The sequence below is a fragment of the Papio anubis genome, chromosome 17 (assembly GCF_008728515.1).
Source record: "Papio anubis isolate 15944 chromosome 17, Panubis1.0, whole genome shotgun sequence".
NCBI lineage: Eukaryota > Metazoa > Chordata > Mammalia > Primates > Cercopithecidae > Papio > Papio anubis.
The window spans coordinates 72,233,413-72,252,108 of NC_044992.1; the positions used below are offsets into that span (position 1 = coordinate 72,233,413).

Here is an 18,696-nt window from a genome sequence, read left to right on the forward strand (position 1 = left end):
GTTTTTTAAAAGATTTTTAAAAATAATGAATAGATGTCTTTTATATTTACCTTCATATTTATTGTTTTGAGGACCATTCATTTCTTTCCACAGTTCCAGGTTTCTATCTGGTATCATAATCGTCATGCCTGAAGAACTTACTTTAACATATCTTGCAGTGCTGGTCTAGAGGCATTAAATTTTCCTAGATTTCTGTTTGGAAAATTCTTCATTTTGTCTTTGTGGTTGAAAGGTATTTTTTCTGGGTATATAATTTTCTGTTGACTCTTTTAGCACTATCTTTTAAAATAGTCACCTGTTATTTTCTGGCTAGCAGTTTCTGAGAAGTCTGCTGTAATTCTTTGTTTTTCTGTATATTTTGTTTCATTTTTCTCTGGCAACCTTTAAGGTGTTCCCTTTGTATTCTCAGTAGCTTTATCTATAACCTATTAGTTTTTTTTTTGTTGTTGTTCATTTGTTTTGGAATTTATTCTCCCCACCCTTTTTTTTTTCTTTTAGAGATGGGTGTCTCTCAGTGTTGCCCAGGCTGGGCTGGGCTTGAACATCTGGGCTCTAGTGATCCTCTTGCCTCAGCCTCCTGAGTAGCTGGGACTATGGGTGCACCTGTGAAATTTATTCTTTTTGGGTTTCTGTGAGCTTCTTGAATGTGTAGTTTGATGTCTTCATCTTTGAAAAGTTCCCATTGTCTTTTCAAATATTTATTGATGTTTTCTCTCTCTTCTGGGACTCAGCTCTCTATGTATTGCGCTGTTGGACGTTGTCCCGCAGCTCTTCCGTGTGTCTCTGTGTTCTGGGACTCAGCTCTCTATGTATTGCGCTGCTGGACATTGTATCGCAGCTCTTCCCGTTTGTTCTCTCCCATGCCGCATTGAGCTTTTGTTAGTCTGCTGATAAACCAGTCAAAGGAATTCTTTTTCTCTGATGTTGGGTTTTTTATTTCTAGCATTTCCATTGACTATTTTAGTTTCCATCTGTAGGGGAAAGGCATATCGCCCGCCTTTCCTTCTAGAGCCTCTGCTATGTTCGTCAGTTACCTTAGAGTCCTTGACCTATAGTTCAGAAATCAGGGTCAGCCCTGAGTCTGAATCTCCTAATTCCTTTATTATCTCTTGACTGTAACGTGCTTTTCTTTGCTTTTTTGTGTGCTTTATAAATTTTAATTGCATGCAGGACATTGTGTGTAGAACAATGGCGAATGAGGTAAGTCGTATAGTCTATAGTTTAGTAAGTAGTTAACTGGGGTTGGAATTTGTTGTTGTAGTGGTTATACCTACTGCAGCAGAAACTTAGTTCTTAGAGTGATTAGTTGGTGCTTGTATCAGTCAAGGTTCTCCAGAGAAACAGGGGCAGTAGGGGTGTGTGTGTGTGCGTGTGTGTGTGTGTGTATAAGTATAAGTATGTGTGTATGTATGTCGCATGCATGTCTTGTAGTCTTCCGGCAGAAATGTCTTCTTAGGAAAACCTCAGTTTGGCTCTTAAGGCCTTCAACTATTTGGGTGAGACCCCCCCATATTACCAAAGAAAATCTCCTTTAAGCCAGCTGATGGTGGATGTCACCACGTGTAGAGAGTGCTTTCACGGTGGCACCTGGGTTCGTGTTTGATTGAATTGCTGAATGCTATGGCCTGGCCTAGTGGACACGTAAAGCTGACCAGCACGGTCCTCCTGTGTTAGGGTGGGCACAGGCATGCCAGGGGGTTTTCCCAGGGTTCCTGCTCCACCCCTAGCCTGAGCTGTGCCTGTCCACCTGCCACACCGAGTGGTCCCTGGCTTTGCCTGTCTCCTGGCACAGGATTTCCATTGCTAGTGACCCAGTGCCAGGCTGTGGAGTGGTGGGAGTTCTCTGTGGTCCTGGTTTCTCTTTAGTCTCAGGCAGGCCCTGGGTGTCTGGGCCTTGGGCGGAGTGCAGTTGCAGCGTTTTCGCCTGTCCCCCCAGTGGTGGCAAACGTCTGCCTCGGTTCAGTGTAGAATTCTGTGCCCAGGGCGTGTTCTGCTCCTAACCCAGGAGTAGGCCATTTTGCACCTTCCCTCACCCCATCCTCCATGCCCTTCACCTGTGTCTTGGGACAATGTGTTCTAAGCCCATGGTGAGCAAGGTAGGTTTTGTCTGTATCTCCTCCCACCCTCCAGGTACAGGAGTGTTTGCCTGTTCTTGTGGACTGAGGGGCTTCTGGCCCCTGGGATCTGGCTTTGCTTCCTAGGGGAGGAGGTCTCTAGGGGCAGGTGGGCGTTAACCTCTCCACACTCTGTGCTGCCTCCAGTGGGTGCTTCTCATGAGCGTGCAGTGAGGGTGCATGCAGGGGAGTGTGAGCGCCCCTTGTGCCTGGACCCCCTGCATTTCCACATGGATATGTGAGCCCACAGTGGGGCCTTGAGGACGCGTTACCATCTTAGCTGGTTTCTTTTGCAGACCTGTGCTCTTTGAAGATGATCTGTGCATGTGCCTGGGCTCTCAGAGAGGACGGGCCTGTGGGATTTGGTTTATTTGTCTGCCCTACGGTCTCAGCTCTCTTACGAGCTCAAGAAAAGTGATGATGTTGGTGATTATTCAGCTTTCTCATGTTGATAGGATTGGAGCAACTCTTTCCCCCCAGTTTTCTACATCCTAAGCAAAAGCAGAAGTTCCCTTTATTACTTTAACAAAAATTACAAATTATTCTCAACCTGGGCAGCATAGTAAGAGACCATGTCTCTACGAAAAATCAGAAAATTAGGGGGGCATGGTGGCTGATTTTGAGATGACAGATATGCCTGTAGTCCCAGCTACTCTGGAGGCTGCAGCAGGAGGATCACTTGAGCTTGGGAGGTCGAGGCTGCAGTGAGCTGTGATTGTGCCAGTGCAGTCCAGCCTGGGCAACAGAGTGAGATCCTGTCTCAAAAAACCCCAAACTCTTCTCATCTAAATCTAATCTGATCTGAATTGGAAATAAAGTGTTTCCTGCATTATTTGGCTGTCTCACTACGTGAGGGTGTTTTAGGATGACAGTTCCCTCACCCCTTCCAGGCTGTGTGTCCCCCACACCCCATGATGGAGCTGCTATGTTTTGTGGCTGATTTTCTCAGATGCTCTCTTGGCTCACTGCTGGCTCCCGATGACTGTGCTGGTTGAAATTGACTTCTTATTAGGCACCGTGGACTCTTTCCGCTTCATCGGTCCCCTGTCACAGCTGAATGTAATCACTTGTTTCCTCCTCCTCTGCAGCGATGCTTATGTTGGGCTTTTAGAAGAAGCCCTCCTCATCCAGATCCCGGTGTGTGCTCCGGGGACACGCAGGCCCTGTGGGGTTGTGTAGGTGGTGTCATCTGAGGATCTGAGTTGCTCTTCCCGGCCTGAAGAGCCTGAGATTTTATCAGAGCTCACCGCCCTCTCCCACACAGTCTCTTTGATCAGTATTTACACAATGTTAATGAGAATGGAAAGAACTCCATGCTTCTTTCTTGGTGTGGAAGATCCGGCAATTGAGATTTCTGAAAATTGTGTTTTAAAAGTTTTTCTGCAGTTTAGAAATATAGTCTACTTTCTAATAATTTCAAGTGAGTTTTGAGATTAGAAGGGCATGTGCTTTTTCTAAGTTGGAAAAATTTTATTTGGCCTTTATTAAAAAGTGGGCAGGTGCCTGGTCCTGGTGATGGTGGTTTTAACAATATGGCATGAGAGGACAAGAAGCCTAGTGATTGGAATCAGCACATTTGCAGGAGTGTGTAGCAGCCCACATTTTATTTTTTAGTTTATTTATTTGCTTTAAAATTTTCATTTTTCTGAGATAGGACCTCACTCTGTTGCCCAGGCTGGAGTGCAGTGGCGTGATCATAGCTCACTGCAGCCTCAAACTCCTAGGCTCAAGCCATCCTCCTCCCTCAGCTTCCTGAGTAGCTGGCACTGTAGACGTGCATCCCCCACACTTTTAAAATTTTTTGTGGAGACAGGGTCTCACTTTGTTGCTCAGGCTGGTCTCGAACTCCTGGGCTCAAGTGATCCTCCCACCTCAGCCTCTTAAAGTGTTGAAATTACTGGCATGAGCTACCACACTAGGCTCATTTTTTATTATGAAAAAAAAGTTACAAAAGTTGCAAGTATAGTACTAAGCTGTTTCCTTTCTGATTCATTGAGAGAAGGCTGCTGACATGGTGCTTCAGCACCTCTGAATTCCTTAGTGTGTAATTCCTGCCAACAGGGAGTTTCTCTTTCCAGACGACAATGCAGTCACCAAAATCAAGGAGATTCGCATGGATGTGTGACTGCCACATAAGCCTCAGCTGCATGCAGGTTTGCCAGTGTCCCAGGAATGTCCTTTGTAGCACCAGAATCCTGCTCATCCATGCGCCATCCTAATTTCCTCTCACTCAGTCTAAAGCAGTTCCACAGGCATTCCGTGACACCCCGACCCTGGCGTGTGAAGATGGCAGCCTCTTGGTTTAGTAGAACGTCTTCGGTGTCTCCTGATGATTCCATTTAGGTCATGCTTCGCTGGCAGGAGCATCGCGCAGAGCTGCCTGCTTCGCGCGGGCTGCGCCGGGTGGTGCGGGGCTGTGATTTATCCATTACTGGTCATGCAGATCTTCTCAGCTGATTAAGCTGGCACCTGCTGGACCTCATGTGAAATTCCCCTTTGTAGTTGAGAGGTATTTTTGGGAAGAGGTGCTTTGAGATTGTGCCAATATTCCTTTCCTCGTCACTTTCAGTTTCTTCATTTTGAACTCATGGCCTTCATTTTCATTCAGGGGATTTAGAATCCGGTGTTATCCTTTGGTGCCGAGCTTGTCTCCCTCTGGTTGTTAGGAACCCATTGGGTCGGATTCTTTGATTTCTGTCTTGCTTCCATCATTCATGGAGCATGTGCTTACTTTGTCTTCTCTAGTCTTTTTCGCAGCCTCATTCCTCCTAGTGGAATGTGGTGTTAGAAACTGAGATGTGGGTGCCAGGTGTTCTCTTTGAACTGGCGTGCTATTGCTCCCGGGACCTCTCTTGCTGGACAGAGCAAGGAAGTGCATGTGTGTGCATACTGCGTGTGTGTGCGTACTGTGTGTGTGTGCGTACTGTGTGTGTGCATACTGTGTGTGTGCATACTCTGCGTGCATACTATGTGCGTGCATACTGTGTGTATGCATACTGTGTGCGTGTGTGCATGTGCATACTTTGTGTGCATACGGTGTGTGCATACTGTGTGCATACTGTGTGTGTGTGCATACTGCGTGCATGTGCATACCGTGTGTGTGCATACTGTGTGCATGCATGCTGATATGCGTCTGTATACTGTGTGTGCACACTGTGTGCGTGTGTATACTGTGTGTGTGCACACCATATGCGTGTGCATACTGTGTGTGCATGCTGTGTGTGTGCATACTGTGTGTGTGCATACTGTGTGCATGTGCATACTGTGTGCGTGTGCATACTGTGTGCATACTCTGCGTGTGCATACTGTGTGTGCATATTGTGTGTGTGCATACTGTGTGCTTGTGCATACCGTGTGTGCTTGCATACTGTGTGTGCATACTGTGTGCATGTACATACTGTGTGTGTGCATACTGTGTGTGTGCATACTGTGTGTGTGCATGCTGTGTGCATGTGCATACTGTGTGTGTGCATGCTGTGTGCGTGTGCATACTGTATGTATGGGTGCATACTGTGCATGTGCATACTGTGTGTGTGTGTGTGCATACTGTGTACGTGTGCTTCTCTCTATACACATTTGTCTCAGTATTTCTGTGCCTCTCTACATTTACATTCATGCCTATTCCACCTCATGAGGGTTTTCCATATTTGTAGCTCCATCTTCTGACAGTGACAACCTTGGTATTCTTTGTCCTTATTGTATTGGCTAATGTGGTACCTCCTCCTGTGTGGACCCTCTTCTCCTCTCTGCCATTGCTGTCCCTCTCTGACCCCGTTATCCTTTGCCATTTCACCCCTAGTGTCTGCCTTTCTCACTGTCCTGGTCCAACACCCGTATGGTCACCTCCCTGCAACCACACCTCTCCTTCTTCCTCTGCATGGGCTCTGGGCCCAGTCAGACTTGACAGCTCATTCCAGGCCACTGTGGCTCCCATCATCCTGGGGCAGATGCCAGCTTTTCCCAGACCCACCTTGTGGCTTTAGGATTGTTAAAAGAAGGGATTTTAGCATTTTCAACAAGTGCTTTAGGTTTCAGGCCTGGCCAGCCAAGGGAAGGATGATACACCAGTAACCAAGACTGGGAGCTGGGCCAGCTGGGCAGATGTTGGGATTCCATTTGCACATGGTGAGGTGCTTCTAGGAACCTCCGAGTGGAGCCACCATCCAGTGGAAAGCGGATCTGGTGGGAGAAGGGGGCTTGTTATAGACTAGAGGACCCAGGGGAGGTCACCGCATAGCACGAACTAGACCAGAGGGTGTGGGGCAGAGGCAGGGCCCTGAGGGTGCAGAGAGGGGTGCCGAAGAGGAGGACCAGCGTGCTTCTGGATGAATGCATGGAGGAGCTTCTGGTCAGCATTGTCAAGGCTGAGAGGTGGGGTCCGGGCTGATTGTAGCGACCTGAAGAGTGAAGGCAGATGAAGTGGGGAAGCTTGTGGGGTGGCTTGGCCAGGAAGGCGAGGAGTGGGGTGCTAGTGATGGGGCTGGGCTCGGCGATGGGTTTGCTCTGCCTTCCTCAAGATGAGAATGACTGGGGCCATGGAGGAAGCCTTCCTTACAGGGATTGGTGCAGTCAAATTACTTAAAAACCTGTTACCGTTTAGAAGTCAGAGCTCAGGATTTTATATTTGGTCTTAGCATTTTGAGGTCTATTACTGGAAATCGAGATTTTGTGTTAAGACTCCAGCTTTATTCCTTCCAGCTGTGCTACACATTTAACTGTTTTGGGCCTCAGTTTCCTCATCTGTAAAGTGGAGCTAGTGGGGCTGGGGAATTAACTGGGAGCAGAGACCCAGTTTGGTGCAGAGACTGGTCCTCACCTCCGCCGCCCCAACCCCAGTCCCTACTTCTACCCCAACATCACAACACCTCAAATATCCCGACCACTATGTCATGGCGCCCAAGCATCCCGACCCGTACAACCCTGTCTTAGTCTATTGTTGCTGCTCTAACGGAATACCTAAGACTGAGTAGTTTATAAACAACAGAAATGCATTTCACACAGTTCTGGGGGCTGAGGAGTCTAAGATAAAGGCACTGGCAGGCCTGGTGTCTCCTGAGGGCCCTGTCCATCTTCCAGTGCTGTAACACTGTGTCCTGTCATGGTGGAAGGGACAGAAAGGCAGAAGGGTGTGACTAGTTCCCTCCAGCCCTTTTATGAGACGCGATCGCCTCCTGAAGGCCCCATCTCTTCATACTATCACATTGGGCTTCTGTTCCAACACATACATTTTGGGGGACACATTCAGAACATAGCACCAGCCCCAGTACCCCCCTACAGATCACCCATGCCCCTCCCCAACATGCCCCAGTACCCCCCCCCCCAGATCCCCCACCCCCCCCAACACGCCCCAGTACCCCCACTCCAGATCACCCACACCCCCCAACACGCCCCAGTGCTGCATGGGGAGCAGGGGCCACAGTGCTGCACGAGCTGCTGCCTGAATCCGTGCCTCTCCCGCTGCTTTCTGTGGGGCTGACTATGAAAGAGGGCTGCAGTGAACACAGCTCATTGAGCCCCACCGCCGGGCGTGCAGCCTTGAGGGACAGCCACTTACTCAGGGTTGAAGGTCTCCAGCAGATTCTGGGAGTAGATGCATGGTCTGCTTATTTCGTTGTACAGATTAAACATCCAGTGTGTCGGGTAGCAGTATGTGTGAATCCAGTGGGTCAGGTAGCAGTATGTGTGAATCCTGTACAGATTAACATCCAGTATAACAGCAGTATGTGGAACTGTACAGATTGAACATCCAGCGGCATGTCAGGTAGTGGTGGCGGTGAACTGCATGAAAGATTAAACATCCAGTGCGGTCGGTAGCAGTATGTGCGGGGAATCCCGGTATGGTGATTAAATATCCAGTATAGTCGGGTAGCAGTGGCGTGAATCCTGTACAGATTAAACATCCAGTGGCCAGAAAGCAAATGCGGAATCCAGCATGCCGGTAGCAGTATGTGTGAACTCTGCATGATTATCCAGCATGTCAGGTAGCAGTATGCGCGGAATCCTGTATGACAACATCCAGTATGTCGGCAGCAGATGCGTGGAATCCCGTACAGATTTCAAACATCCAGCGGGTCAGGCAGCAACATGCGTGAATCCAGCATGTCAGTGCAGCAGTATGCGTGAACTCTGGCCAGACTAAAACATCCAGCATGTCGGGTAGCAGTATGTGTGAATCCTGTACAGATTAAACATTCAGTGTGTCAGGTAGCAGTATGTGTGAATCCTGTACAGATTAAATATCCAGTATGTCGGGTAGCAGTATGTGTGAATCCTGTACAGATTAAACATCCAGTGTGTCAGGTAGCAGTATGTGTGAATCCAGTATGTCAGGTAGCACTATGTGTGAATCCCCTGTGCTTTATGTAGAACCCTGAGGATGGGGCTCATTTTTGGGCAGGATGGGGTGGAGCGGAAGGTGGTCTGTGCTGATGTCGGAGGGGTATGAGAAGCTTGAAAAATAGACGCAGCCTTACCTTTCTGTTTGTTTTTGGGTAACTGTTTGTGCCTGAACCACACAGGAAGACAGCACTCCTTCCAGAGCTGAGGAAGAGCAGGTGTCCTGTCTGTGAGCAAACAAGGGGCCAATGACCAGTGCGGCTCTGGACGGTGTGGCCTCCCTGCTAGGTCATCCAGATGAAGCCCGGGGCTGTGGAGTCAGCTTGTGAGAAATGGGATCCAGGTCCTGAGCATGCTGGAACTGGCGAGAAGGGGTCGCAGTACGCACCTGCGTTTCCAGCCCTGCCCCTGCCGACGGCCGAGGCCTCTTTTCCCACCCCTGCTCCTCCCTTCTCTGGATAATAAGATGCTGTTCTAGTTCATGGAAGTGACACTTGTCTCTTTTCAGAGAGGCACGGGAGAGGCTGTTTTGTTTTATGGCCCGACATTAAATGCTACAACAGTAATACTGAAAACAATCCTGCTGAAGAACTGTGTGTGCCCCACTCTTGGGGAACCGGCTGTGGCGGCAGAGTGCGAATGAGCTGCATGCTGAGCAGGGGGCGTCATTTAGCGGAAATGGTTTTGTGTGTCAGCTAATGGTAGCTGTTATCCGAAGAGGTGGGAATGCCAAAGGTTTGTCAGATGCATGGAAATTCTGTCATCCCAAGGGAACATTTGGGAGGCTCTTAGCTTTGTTTTTCTCTTCTTAATGCATACACGTGAGCATTAAGAGACCTTGGGTAGACGAGCTGAAAATAGTCGTGATCGCCCTTGGCGGTGGCTTACAGAGGACTTGCATGGACTTCCCCATTGATTCTTGCAACCATTAGGGATTCATGGACTAGTCAAGTTGGTTAACAAATATTGGTGAGGTGGAAACGTATATGTTAAGCATAGTGCTATGCACAAGGAACTGTAAGCTGTGCTCTTGCTTTCAAGGCAGTGGTAGTACAGCTGGGGAGGTGAGACTAGGACTCATGCAGTAGAACAGAGGCCAGTACGAGGCCAAGCTTGAATGGCCTGGAGGCCAGAGAATGCTGCGGCAGAGACGTCAGGGCCGGCGGTGGGAGGGAAGAGCGGAGAGCTGAAGGAGGAGCGCGAGCTCACACTCTGAGGTCCGAGGGGCTGGGTTTTGGCGCACCAGCTGGGCTGCCTTTGGGCCTGGGGGGTCAGTAGCACCCGTTAGCCACGGCCAGTCGCAGCCCTGTGCTCCAGCACAGCTCTGTGCCTGCAGCTGAAACCTTGGCTCTTTGGGGTTCATGGTTTAAAATGCTGTTTTTTCTTTTCTTTTCTTTTTTTTTTTTTTTTTTTTTTTCTTTTCTTTTCTTTTCTTTTCTCTTCTCTTCTCTCCTCTTCTCTTCTCTTCTCTTCTCTCCTCTCCTCTCCTCTTCTCTCTTCTCTTCTCTCTCTCTCTCTCTCTCTCCCCCTCCTTTTTTGAGACGGAGTCACACAGGCTGGAGTGCAGTGGTGTGATCGTGGCTCACTGTAGCCTCTACCTCCTGGACTCAAGCGATCCTCCCACCTCAGCCTCCTGAGTATTTGGAACCACAGGCATGCTACCAACACGCCGATTAATTAAAAAAAAATTCTTGTAGAGACGGGGTCTCATTTTGTTGTCCAGGCTTCACACACTGTTTTCTCTGCCCAGTTGCATTGGTGTCTCAAGGTGGTATCTCCGCTTCCCTCTGAAGGAATCTGAAAGAAGAAGGTTAACTGCTTGGAGCCCGCCTCTCTCCTCTACCTACTTTCCAAAGTGAAGACTGTTTTTAAAACAGGACATGTTCATCCCCTCATACCTGCTGAAAATCCGTATAGCTCCTGATTTTTGTATAATACAGCAATAGGCAACACAAGAATATAATTTTGTAGCTATGTGAGGAGTGAGGCCTAGTGGTTAGAACAGTGCTAGATTGTACAAGATGGCTCCTGTACGGCTCCCATCCTAGCCCCACAGACGCCGCAAGGGCTGCGGGTCCCGGCCGAAGCTTTCCTGCCCCGGGTGCCTGCAGCTGTGTGGCTCCGAGCTTTGCCCCTGAGCTGAGGAAGATCACACACTTCTCATTGTGTACAGGACTGATTATTACAAAACAGACAGGGACGGCATTATGGTTAGGAGAACAAAGACTCATTAAAAACCATTTCTAATTTCAAAGTAGCCCTTTTGCCATTATGTATTTTCTCAGTCAAAAATGAGTTGTTTAAGGCTACACAACTAATGAGTGACAGAGTCCCTGAAAGCCACAGAGAATTTGCACTTCATTTAGTAGGCAGCACTCAGTTAATAAGTCAATTAACAAATGTTTATTAAGTGTCTACTAAATACAAGGTACAAAGAGCTACAAAGATTCTCTGAGCAGTGAGTGCTGGACAGGGCTTTCAGTGCGAACTTTTCATTGAAGGAAAGGATAGCACACATAGGAAACCGCACCTAACCCGAGTGTATCCTAAACAGATCATGCCTGTGGACTCCAGCTTGAGGAACAACATGACCAGTGGCCCAGAGGCCTAATCTTGTCACCTATGGGTCTCCTCTCCCAGCCCCACTGCTGGGTCTCCACTCTCGACAGCTTTCCATCTACATGGAGCACACAGCCCGCACTGTGGGCTTCTGAGAGGGGGGGTCGGCCTGCGCCCATCTTCAGGGTGGACCGAGAAGAGAAAGACTAGGTTAGTGGTGGCCCTGGCCGTGCCTGGGGCACCACCCTCTTTGGAATCATTGGGTCAGATTCAGGAATCCAGCTGGGAGGTGGGATGGTCTCAGTAGCGTCATGAAGTGCTGCGGATTGGGTGAACTCATTAGCAGTGGATGGTGGAGCACCAGCTCTTTGGAAGGTGAAATGGGTAGGACGGGTAATCAAACTGGGTGCATAGGAAGAAGATGGAGAGGTTTAAAAAGAAAAAACTGCACCCCTTCAGGCTGGCTGAACGCCAGCACTGTCAGTAACCTTTGGCCAAGTCATCTGACTGCTTTAACTTCAGCTTACCCTTCTCTCCCATGAGGTGGGTTGGACCAAGTTCCTTTCAGTGTAAAGTTCTAAGTGTCTTGAAATTCAGAGGGGTTATGCTGAAAATCTTGCAAATAGGAAAATGTGTAAAGAGCTAAACATTTTATACAAATACCAATTACCGTCTCCTTTTCCATCCACCTACCCATCCACATCATTCATCAAGTTACCCACACACTCACTTGCCCCTGAAGTTTCATTAGTTCTTTCCCAGGTTCCCCTTCAATCGAAACTCATAAAGGAATTAGAGACACAACTACAATTTTAAATTTATGATCTGTCCACCTCACCCCACATCAGACTGATACTATTGTCAGCAATATCCATGGGGGAATTTAATTTTAGTTTATTTACATTATATTTAATCAAATGCTAAATGCATCGTTTTATTTGACCTCATTCTTTCCCGTCTCTTCCTCTGCTTCTCATTTCAGCTCTCCTACCCAGTGTCCTATTCTTGGGAGAGAACCATGCAATTAACTAACCACAGGGATTCCCAGTGGATAGGAGGTTATAGCGCCATGTAGCTGGTCACAGCCTGGTGAGCAGCCGGCAGTGACTTCACCCCTCCTGGGTGGGCAGGTGTCCTGACCTGAGTCAGGGCAGGGAGAGTGAGGCCCCTGCCAGGCTGCCTCTACTAATGAGGGCCCCCGTGTCTCTGCAGGATGTTGTGAGGGATGCAGGGAAGTGCCACAGTGGCTGCCTCCTGTCAACACTGGGGAGAGGGTGGGATGAGAGAAGGGCCTGGACTTTCCAAGGGGTGAAATCCAAGGAGGGGGTACTCCTTGAATGGGAACTCCCTCCCTTCTCCCTCTGTCCGTGGTCACTGGAGAGCATGCATAGCGTGAGCCACCGCTGACCGTCGTGATGCATGGATAGGTCTTTTATCTCTGTACGGAGGAGACCATTTCTGTTTTCTTACCATAGATGACAGCTGCGGGCTGCGACCATGCTGGCTGCTGCAGTTAAGTATGGGTGACTGAACTCAATGCCTTCCGGCCAGCCCTGTGCGCTCAGTGCCTTCCGGCCAGCCCCGTGCACTTGCTTTGCTCCTCCATGCATGTGGCAAGGCCTGCTCTTTGGCATCTGTTTCTTAAAGCTATTTTTTGCTTTCCTTTGCTTTGTTTATGCACTTTGTGGCCCCAATTTTTTATTTTTCAGATCCCAATCCATTCCTAACTTGTGGGTCTGATCACAGCACAGTTGATTTGGATCACTGTGAGTTTTTTTGAGACCTTAGAACCTTGTTCCTGAGAGAAATGAAGACCAGTATGTAATTTCTGGAGTCACGGATTACGGATTATAACAAATTTACCACAATTCTTCCAGAGAAGTTAAATATTACCTTATTTTTACCAAGCTGTTTTCAGCCAGAGGTGTCCATTGAATTAGAACCATCGAATTAGACTTTCCAGAAGGTTAGGGCCTGGCATCTCTGTTTTGAAAAGCCCTTGATGACATTGACCTATCTATGGGCGAAGGCCCTTTCCAGTTGTAGAATCTTATTAATGTCATGATATTTATTTATTATTATTATTATTTTTAATTTTTTTTTTTTATCAGAGCAGCATACATATAGCTAAAAAAAAAAAAAAATTAAATAGTGCCAAAAACTGTACAGGTGCCTCTCAGTGATACTGCGTGTTTGGTTCTAGATGACTGCAGTAAGCGGGTCACGTGAACGTTTTGCTGTCGATACATATAAAAGTTACCTTTACACTGTACTGTAGTCTGTGAAGTGTGCCATAGCGTTGTGTCCAAAAGAACATACACACTTTCATTTAAAAACTGCTGAAAAAGGCCGGGCGCGGTGGCTCAAGCCTGTAATCCCAGCACTTTGGGAGGCCGAGATGGGCGGATCACGAGGTCAGGAGAGCGAGACCATTCTGGCTAACACGGTGAAACCCCGTCTCTACTAAAAAATACAAAAATCTAGCTGGGCGAGGAGGCGGGCGCCTGTAGTCCCAGCTACTCGGGAGGCTGAGGCAGGAGAATGGCGTAAACCCAGGAGGCAGAGCTTGCAGTGAGCTGAGATCCGGCCATTGCACTCCAGCCTGGGCGACAAAGCGAGACACCGTCTCCAAAAAAAAAACCAAAAAACTGCTGAAAAATGTTAATGATCACTTGAGCCTTAGCGAGTCATAATCTTTTAGCATTTAATTGGCTGACAGAAGGTCCTGCCTCATGTGGATGGCTGCCAACTGATGGGCGGGTGGTTGCTGAAGGTAGGGGTGACTACGAGAATTTCTTAAGACACTAACAAAATTTGCTGCATTGATTGGCTCTTGCTTTCACGCAGCATTTCTCTGTAGCATGTGGTGCTGTTTGATAGCATTTTACCCCCAACAGAGAGACCTGGAGTAGTTGGCAGATGTTTTCTGGAAAATGAATGACATGAGCCTGTCACGTTAAGGAAAGCAACTGACCGTGTTTGTTTCCACTGACAAAATTTGAGATTTCAAATAAAAAAAATAAAATTTGGAAACCTTATACCTACCACTATGAGCCTGGCAACTTCTTTGTTGTTGTTGTTGTGGTGGTGGTGGTTGTTTTTGAGACGGAGTCTCACCCTGTCAGGCTGGAGTACAGTGATGCGATCTCGGCTTACTGCAACCTCTGCCTCCTGGGTTCAAGCGATTCTCCTGTCTCAGCCTCCTGAGTTGCTGGGATTACAGGTGCCCATCGCCACGCCTGGCTAATTTTTGTATTTTTAGAAGAGACGGAGTTTCACCGTGTTGGTCAGGCTGGTCTCAAACTCCTGACCTCAGGTGATCCACCCACCTTGGCCTCTCAAAGTGCTGGGATTACGGGGTGAGCCACCACACCTGGCTGAGCCTGGCAACTTCTTAGTACTTAAGACATTTCTGATGAGATCATGATAATGTTAATGAGTGTGGATTTTAAAAAAAAATATTGGAGAATGAAATATATAAGATCTGTAGAGTTCAGTGAGCCAATATTTTCCAAATGGTCAATGCATGATGGTACAAAATAATCTATGGGTAAAAAATCCACTCAAGGTGCAGCAAAGAGCAGTTAATTTTAATGTGATAGCATACAAAAAGTTCATTGATGTGGTTTCAGATTGTACATCTCATAATCTGAAGGAAATTACCACTTGATAATTTTTGGTGTAGTATCAAACAAAAAGAGTCATGATTATGTAAAATAGCATTTTAAGATACTCTTCTGTTTTCTAATGATAGATATGTGTGTGAGGTAGGGGTTTCCACGTGTGCAGTCACTGAAACCATGAATTGCCACAGGCGAATGCAAAAATGGATGAGAGTCACCCATCCTCGACCAAACCACATATTCCAGAAATTCGCAAAAATGTACAAAAGTGCTGCTCTTCTCACTAAACTTTTTTGGAAAAAATAGTTATTTTTATAATAAATATGTTAAAATATAATGAGTTTGTTATTGTTTTTAAAATGAAGAAAGAAATATTTTAAAAATCTTATCTGAATTTCACGTAGAGTAGATATTGATAGATACAACAACATAAATCAAAGCTCTTTGGGGTTTTCAATAATTTTAGAGCGCAAAGGGGTCCTGAGACCAAACAAGTTTGAGAACTGCTGATTTAGAGGTAATTGCTGTGGAGCCCACTCCTGAAATAAACGGGTAAATCCTGGACATGAATGTATGTTTATGAAACAGATTTTTTTTTTTTGTGGGAAAACTGAGTGCGGATGAAAATTAATTAAAAAATGTCACTTCTTTGTCTTTTTCTCTCCTCCTTTTCCTGTACCAATGAGAGCCATAGTTTGAACAGGAGGAAGCATATGCTGTCACTGCAGAGCTGCCTTCTCATAGAAAGCCTGAGTGGGAGCCTGAGAATAAAACAGTGCAAGTGCGGGAAAGCTGCAGGTGCCGAAATACAAATGAATGTGGGTAGAAGAACAGCAGTCACTTGCCCGTGATGTTGAAACACTGGCTTTCACGGCGTGTCAGCTTGTTTGAGCACCTTAGCTGTTCTGTAAATCTGGTTAACACTGATCAACCTTATGCGTTGTGTGGCTTTTAGTCAAAGGTGACTTTGAAGTGCGTTATATAAGGAGAAACTGTGGAAGAGAGGCCTAGCAGAGGAGGAAACGCAGACATAAAGAACTTTCTCTTTTCCATTGCTTCCTCAGATCCTCTGTCAATGGGTCCTCAGAAAGCTCTGGAAACCATCGGTGCAAATTTACAGAAGCAGTACGAGAACTGGCAGCCAAGGGTAAGCGTGCTTCACTTTCCTTCTTACAGGGAAACTCCAGTTCCTTGGTTTCCAACACTCTTTGGATCCAAGTGAGAATTCCATGCACACCTTGCCCTTGTGCGGCATGGCGCCTGCGCACTGTGTTTCGTGTGCCTGTGTTCTGCCTGCCGGCTGTTGGTGGCTGTATTGTCTTGACGACGTACACGTTATTGTGAGTCTTGCATTGGACAGTCCAACTTATTTTGCTTAAGTTTGTTCCAGATTTTTAGAAAAGAAAAAGTATTCTTGCTGCTCTTAACCATGGTTTTAATTTTCCTCAGGAAATGTATTTTCAATAATTTTTCTTTAACCTCAACTAGTTACTGCTATTCCTCGTGTCTTCAGTTTTCAAATAGTTGCACAAAAAGCACCCAACATTCAAAAGATGGCACCTATTATACACTTTGTCTTTGATTCAAAAGATAAGGTTCTTTTTAGGGAGCCAGTTACCAATTAGTGTGTGTGGGTTTTTTTGCTTGTATCTTACAGGTTTTTTTTTTTTCTTTTTTTTTTTTTTAAAGAAAAGTGGCATAGAATATAACTGTGTCAAATTGCCTTTAAGATCTTATTTGTAATCTACCCAAAGACCTTTAGCCTTTCTTATTAACTGGTTTGGAGATTTAATAAATTTAATTAAAAAACTAGGAATCTGGGCACTTATGGAGGTGCCCTGTATTCAGCTTTGCGTGGTGGGGACTCGAGTTACCTAAAGGAACATCATGAAGAACGCAGGTTGAGAAGGTGCCTTACCTGCGCGTCTCCTGCGAGTTTTACTCTCCCCTTTTTGATGTAAGCCTCATGGAAACACATGATTTATGGAACCTTTTGAACACTTATTTGGTTGGAATTTTGATTTGTGGATCATTTATCCACATAATCTGGGATTTAGGGATTCCTTATGCATTATTTACATTCTTAGAGTAAGAGAATAGCCAAAAATGATTTTTTTCCTGCCTTTAAAAATGCCCTTAGGTCATTTCTGCTGTTGCTTCCAGTCGTGAGCTGTTAGGAAGCATCTCTGTGTCTTAGGGTGTACCTTTATGCTTTGCATTGCCGACTTGTCAAGTCAGTAACAGCAGACTTTTGTTCTTTAGAAGGCAGTGTCTTCATGGGTTTTTTATTGATGCCTAATGGCTTTACTTTTTCCTCTCTGAAATTCGTTGCCTCTTGGTGGTTTATGTAAACATGCCATAGGCTTTTTCTTGAGAGCGCAGTGCGTTTGGGGATGAGATGAGGACTGGAGAGAGATTTGGATGGCGGAGTCCTGTAAAAATGTAGTCGAGATGCCTTGTGTTTTCTGTAGAAAATAGCTTCTTTGAAGACTTTGAAGGTACCCTAGGGTCTCAGCATGGTGAGATGGGCGCTTACAGGAGTGTGAGGCAGAGTGGCAGTATTGGAAGACATGGCCATGTTGGTATATGGCGTGTCGTTAACCACCACCATGGGAATTCAGAGGAATACCTTTCCGGCTACTTCTGCCCATCTCCTGGGTTTGGCTTTGTACCTTTGCGCTTTACTAGGTACATTTGTTTAAAAAAGAATGTAACCCAATGAATTCAGATCTACCAATTGTGTTCTTTCTAGAACGAGTCTCTGCCATTATAACTAGTTTCTTCTTTTCCAAGAATTATTAGATAAGGAAATGTAGCCTTTCAGAATACGTGTGTTTAATATTTCAAGATATTGTATGTGTATTCCATTTGCTATAATTTACAATTTTTTTTGAGTGCTAAGAGTTGATTTGCTGCTGGCTTTATTATTAGTTTTGCTTGGTAGATACCGGCTCGTTGATGCTAGCTGACAGGAAATGGAATCTTCTAAAGTGGCATCTGTTATTTTTAATCTAAATTTCTGTCTAGGAGCAGATCTCTCCATGGCATTGAGAAGAGGCATCATGAGGTAGGAAAGGCCACCTTTCCATGTGGGTCAGTGATGACAGCCAGAAAGATGACAGTGCAGACTCAGTGCGGGATGGAGGATTCCCTTCCTGTGACAGTGGCACAGTTTTACTCGGACGGCGAGCACAGGTGCAAAGGGGTGCAGTCCTCTGGATGATCTGTAGTCTGGGAAAATTTGTTAAAGTTGGCCACATTTCAAGAATGGATGTGCAAAATAATTTTCTGAGTAAGAGATCGTTTGAAGGGCTGGTGTGATGGAGAATGTGTCAAGATTACAGGATGCTTCGGAAAAGGTACCAGCGCAGGCGGGATCCCATCTGGGCTGGTTTATGAAGTGGAATCTGGAATAAAGTATCCGCCGCAGCCTAGAAAGAAGCCGTTCATGCACACAGAGTGGGATCTTTTGTCTGCATTCAGGAAGCAAAACCACAACAGTGGATACCTAATATTTGCTTTTCGAATGCCAACACTATTGCATTCGTTTTTAAGTACAATAAAAATGTTTTAAAATTTCCTGTTACTAACCATGGGTGGGCCTCATCTATTTTAGAAATTAGCCTAAGGTGTCGGATGTCACAGGATACCTCTGACCGGCTCTCTGGTGTGAGCATGGGGCTGCGCCATATGCACTGGGTAATAATAGCACCTGCCCCGGTGCGCGTGGTACACTTCTCCTCACGGGTTTCCGTGGGTTACAGGACAGAGGGAGGGAGGCCTGGCATAGATAGCGCGGCTCTCAGTGTGGGGCAGACCTCATGCTGCCTTCTAGAGTTTGCACAAAACAGGAGGCACTTAGCAAGCTCAGATGTTTGTGTGCAAGGGGCCTGGTTCCTGACTGTAAATCAGGGTCCTTTGAAACATTGCGAGGCTAAACACGCACCACTTGATTGCACTCTACAGGGCTCTCGAGTTTCTGCAGTAATAAAAAGAGGCTGATGTGCCATCTGCAGTAAAACAATGGGAACGTTATTAAATTTCCCAGGCCTTCGATGGAAAGA

General features: G+C 46.5%; 1 protein-coding gene across 6 annotated transcripts in view; it reads left to right on the forward strand.

Annotated features, from left to right (window-relative positions):
• The window catches only part of RPTOR (regulatory associated protein of MTOR complex 1), a 408,568-nt gene that overhangs the window by 79,166 nt on the left and 310,706 nt on the right, over positions 1-18,696 (forward strand). For 3 of the 6 annotated variants that reach the window (XM_009191419.4, XM_003913544.5, XM_009191420.4), the window contains exon 3: positions 15,697-15,779. The exons of 1 other annotated variant lie outside the window; for it this stretch is intronic. In XM_009191419.4, coding sequence (XP_009189683.1) covers positions 15,697-15,779 — 83 coding nt within the window. Of the gene's footprint in view, positions 1-15,001; positions 15,594-15,696; positions 15,780-17,659; positions 17,828-18,696 lie in introns of those variants that run through there. 2 more of the 6 variants (XM_009191422.4, XM_009191421.4) reach the window with 2 other exon arrangements.